The 4,585-nt window shown below is 33.6% G+C and overlaps 1 protein-coding gene across 1 annotated transcript; it reads left to right on the top strand.

Moving 5' to 3' along the window:
- The first annotated feature begins 3,596 nt into the window (after window positions 1-3,596).
- LOC113750473 (60S ribosomal protein L23a-like) lies at window positions 3,597-4,318 on the top strand. The gene is made up of 2 exons (XM_027294441.1): window positions 3,597-3,606; window positions 3,909-4,318. Exons 1-2 carry the CDS (start codon window positions 3,597-3,599, stop codon window positions 4,316-4,318), a joined length of 420 nt encoding a protein of 139 aa, XP_027150242.1.
- The last annotated feature ends 267 nt before the right edge of the window (window positions 4,319-4,585 follow it).

Here is a 4,585-nt window from a genome sequence, read left to right as displayed (position 1 = left end):
TAAATTTTCTCTATCATTTAGACTACCAACAAATTAAAATCAACAAATCTAAACTACTAATAGGAAGAAAATACAAATGAAAGGTCCCAGGGTAATGGAATCCCTATCTACTCATGCTAGTGTAATTTCTCGACTAATTGAGTACTAAAATCTCGGTTAAGACATGGCGTAATTGTGAGGACTCGTATTTTTTTATTATTTATTTATTTTATTTTATTTCTAAAATAGTTATTTTTATGATTATTTACCCTAATATTAGTTACTTATATTATCGTTGCAAGAATTTCTTTTAAATTTCGCTTTATCGCGCGCGAATCGGAAATTCACGTTTTTCGCGTCAGATCGACCCAATGGAGATTTAAAAATTTATTCTAGGCTATTAAGAGTGAATAATTATAGAATTAAAGGAATTACATTTAGAGGTTTAGCGCACAAGTGAAACAAATCCGAGAGAAAATGGACGCGAAACGCGCGCGCGAGTAATATTCATAGTTGACTTTTGTACAAATTTTAACCATAAATCATTCAAGCTTCTCCAAGAACCTTCATTCATCAGCCACACTCTCTCTCCTCACCCTCAAGTGCCGGCCGAACCTTCAAGGAGAAGAAGAAGAAAAGCTCTTCACCATTTCACTTCAATTCTTGCTCCAAATCCTTCACAAATCACTATCCAACCTCAAAATCACTTGGAAATTCACTTAAGCCAAAAGAAAGACTTCATCTTGGCTGTTTTCTTGGAGTTTTAGAGATCAAAAAATTATGGTTTCTCTCAAAACTAGGAGGTAACCATCCAACACCATCCAATCTTTCATTCTTGGCTTTAATGGGTTTTATTCTTAGCTTTGAAGGTTGTAGTCACTACAAGAATTTTGGTCTTCAATGACAACTACTTTTCGTCACAAAAAAGCAAAAAGTCGTCACTGATGACTTTTATTGACAACATTTCGGTTGTCACAGAGTCGTCACTGAATCTCCGTCGGTAAAAGTATACAGTGACGACTTTAAAGTCGTCAGTGAATAAAAACTTTTTTATGACAAGATATGTTGTCAATAAAAGCTACAAATTTAGTGACGACATGCTTTCTTGTCAATGATGCATGAAGCAACATAGTCAGTGTATATATTAATTAGTGACAACTTTGTTGTCAATAAACCCCTTATCAACTGTGACAACAACTTCTTATCAATGAATAGTTTTGATTCAGTGACAACAACAATTGTCAATAAAGACAACCTGCTTGAGAAATGCTACTCATTTACAACACCTTGCAATGTGTAGTTTGATGATTTTCCTACTACAATAATATCTAAAAAATGAAAACATCAGCAATGTTTAATAAATAACAAACGTAGACACCCGTTACAATAGGAAATGCCATAATAACATATTAAATATTCAAATGTCATAAATAAGTGCAACATCACACTACAAATAGTTTGTTAAGTTTCAATAGAGCAAAATTTGCCATATAAGTCAAGGCTACACTAAAAAACAATTCCAAGTCCCAAAACATTTTCCGTGCTACCGAAACATTTTCTAAACTTAAGATAGCACTATAACCATAGTTTTTGAGTCGACACGTAAGCCGTACTGCTAATCTTCCAAACCTCTAAAATGAGCAATATATCTGCAATAAAATAGTAAAGTTATTAGTAGATGATAGAAAAATTAAAACAAGGAAAATTAGTTAAGGAGTCACCAAAAAATAAAGTGAATCATTTGTTTTAAGTCTCATCTAGATAGTGGCTATACAAAGAGTAGAAAAAGAGACATTATATGGGTAGTTCGGAAACAGAGTCTACTAGAGGATGGAAGTTTAATAACATTCATTAAGAGCCAAGGATTATATGGGCAGAATTGTTCCACTTCTTTATTTTAATATTAAGATGTCAAAGGACAGCAACAAACGATTCCACATTTATGAGAAACAACTTTGCAAACTTCACTGTGTTTTAAACCAAAAGTAGTCTTTGAAGCTTTGAATGTCATAGGATTTCATATATCTAAAAATATGTAACTATACATAAGGTCTAATAAACAAGAAAAAGCAGCCTTATCACCTACCAAGCACTTTTGAGGCTTGATACTACAAGTTAATATTGTCACCTACCAAGCACTTTTGAAGGATACTAATTTGTCCATTACTTGAGACATGAATCCAACTACTGCCTACAAGAATAGTGAATCAGCATATACAGCAACAAGATAAAAAGCAAGTCCAAGCACCGTACACATGATTGCAAGTTGGCTAATTGAAGAGACAAATTGGATATCCTAATAGCTGGAAGCTATAAGAGCTACACCTAGAGCCAAAAAGTCAAACTTTATCCGAGTCCATGTTAATAGTAACCTGTGGACTTATTGCCAGAATAATTACTTTTAAGACTCCAACAGTGGCAGGGGGAGAGAAAGTGCTACTACAAGAAGCAGAAACATATTCAAAACTATCATCTGTTAACTAAAGTGAGTTAGCAACTAGTGTTCATTAAGCACATTTGTCAATATCATAATTATGCAGACACAATACTTTGGTTAGGATACACAGGAATGTCAAAGCCATTATTTACAAGTGACAAATCACATACAACAAATTGTAGTGACCAAACTTGTAATTCATTGTTTGAAAACCACAAATTGATTACCAAAAAACATGAAACAGTAATCATTTTCAAGATTTTTGAGACTTTAGGCAGGCAAAAGCAAGCCCTGAGTCTTAAATACGTTTGGAATTTTTTTAATCTAGTTTTTCATTTTCTTGCCTGTACTCTGCTACCAATGGAACGCATTGCAAATTCCAGTAGTTCAAAGAAGTAGTACAACATACATGACTAATTTGTGCTGTGACATCTGCCAAAGATTGTCTTCATGACACGATTTTGTGCATTGACAGAATGATTTAGACTCATGCAGGACATATTTGCTTCATTTCGAATGTCTTTCCCTTGTTTTTCTGTCTTTAGTTTAGATAGAATCAGGATATCAACTAGCTTCACACTCAATTTTGTATCGCAAGTGGAGATTCTTCACCAAGATTCTACTCATTCTAAAGCACTTACCAAAAGATACTTCATATGAATTAAATATACATCATCAAAGCAGGCATTCAATCGAATTACTTGCCGCATGGGAAGTTTCTACTTCAATTTTAGCAGAGTCAATAGCACTTCAGAATGGATATTGCTTCAGAAAAATTAACACAGTAGAAGCAGAAAATGCAATAAACTTTAGAGATTCTTATGCAACCCAGCAAGTATTAACCATAAAACAGATAGAAGGCATTCATTCAAATTACTTGCTGCATGTGAAGTTTCTCCTTCAATTTTAATAGAGTCAATAGCACTTCAGAACAGAAATTGCTTCAGAAAAATTTGCACAGTAGAAGCAGGAAATGCAATAAACTTCAGAGGTTTTTACGCAACTCAACAAGTATTAACTGCACAACAGATAGAAATGAGACGTAATGTCAAAGTACTTACCACTTTCAACTCCATCAATCCATCAAATGGCTGATAAGTTGCTATTCCACTAATACTCATGTCCTGTCCCAATATTGATTCCTTGGCATTCTCTGCTAGCCATTCTTGAACCAAATCTAATGACAACTGGTACAATAAACAAAAAAAATCTTACAAGTAATTACACTCCATCCTTAAACTTAAAATCAGCATATAAATAAAAGCGAACATTTAAGTGCAACTATATATTGTTATTAATGAAAAATTCTGATTCAATGATAACTCTTTATCACCATGAAAATTGAAAATTTTCCTACAACAATTATATCTATAAATGGAAAAAAATGACAATGATTTATAATTAGCAAATGAATGCATCCATTGCATTACGAAATGTCAAAATATCATATAAGCATTCAAATATCATAATGAAGTTCAACAACACCCTATAGCCAAGGTTGCCAAATTTGTCAAATCTGGGACAACTTTTAAGAAGAAAGCCAAGAAGATCCGGACCAAAGTTACCTTCCATCGTCCTAAGACATTGAAAAAGGACGGGAACCCGAAGTACCCACGCATCAGTGCTCCTCCTAGGAATAAGTTGGACCATTATCAGATTCTCAAATATCCTTTGACTACTGAATCTGCCATGAAAAAGATTGAAGATAACAATACCATGGTATTCATAGTTGACATCCGTGCTGATAAGAAGAAAATCAAAGATGCAGTGAAGAAGATGTACGACATACAGATCAAGAAAGTGAACACTATGATCAGGTCTGATGGAACAAAGAAAGCATATGTTCGGTTGACTCCAGACTACGATGCTTTGGATGTGGCAAACAAGATTGGAATAATATAAACGAATTTAGTCAAAAACAAGTTACGTGAAATATTGTACTCCAATGGAAATGTACAAATGCTGTAAAAAAAATTAATCGTGTTCAGCTCTGTCTCGTTACTTTGGGCACAAGACACATTTCCCTTTTTCTTTCACTTCAACAACTTCCGCTGCAAATTTCCAAGACTCAGCTCCTACTGCACATTTTTCCGACAGTTAACCCCTTCAAAGAAATTATAAATATCTATGTATAATTACATATTATATATATAAATACTAATTAACTAA

Source organism: Coffea eugenioides, chromosome 10 (genome assembly GCF_003713205.1).
Source record: "Coffea eugenioides isolate CCC68of chromosome 10, Ceug_1.0, whole genome shotgun sequence".
Classification (NCBI taxonomy): domain Eukaryota; kingdom Viridiplantae; phylum Streptophyta; class Magnoliopsida; order Gentianales; family Rubiaceae; genus Coffea; species Coffea eugenioides.
This window is presented reverse-complemented; position numbering and strand designations above follow the sequence as displayed.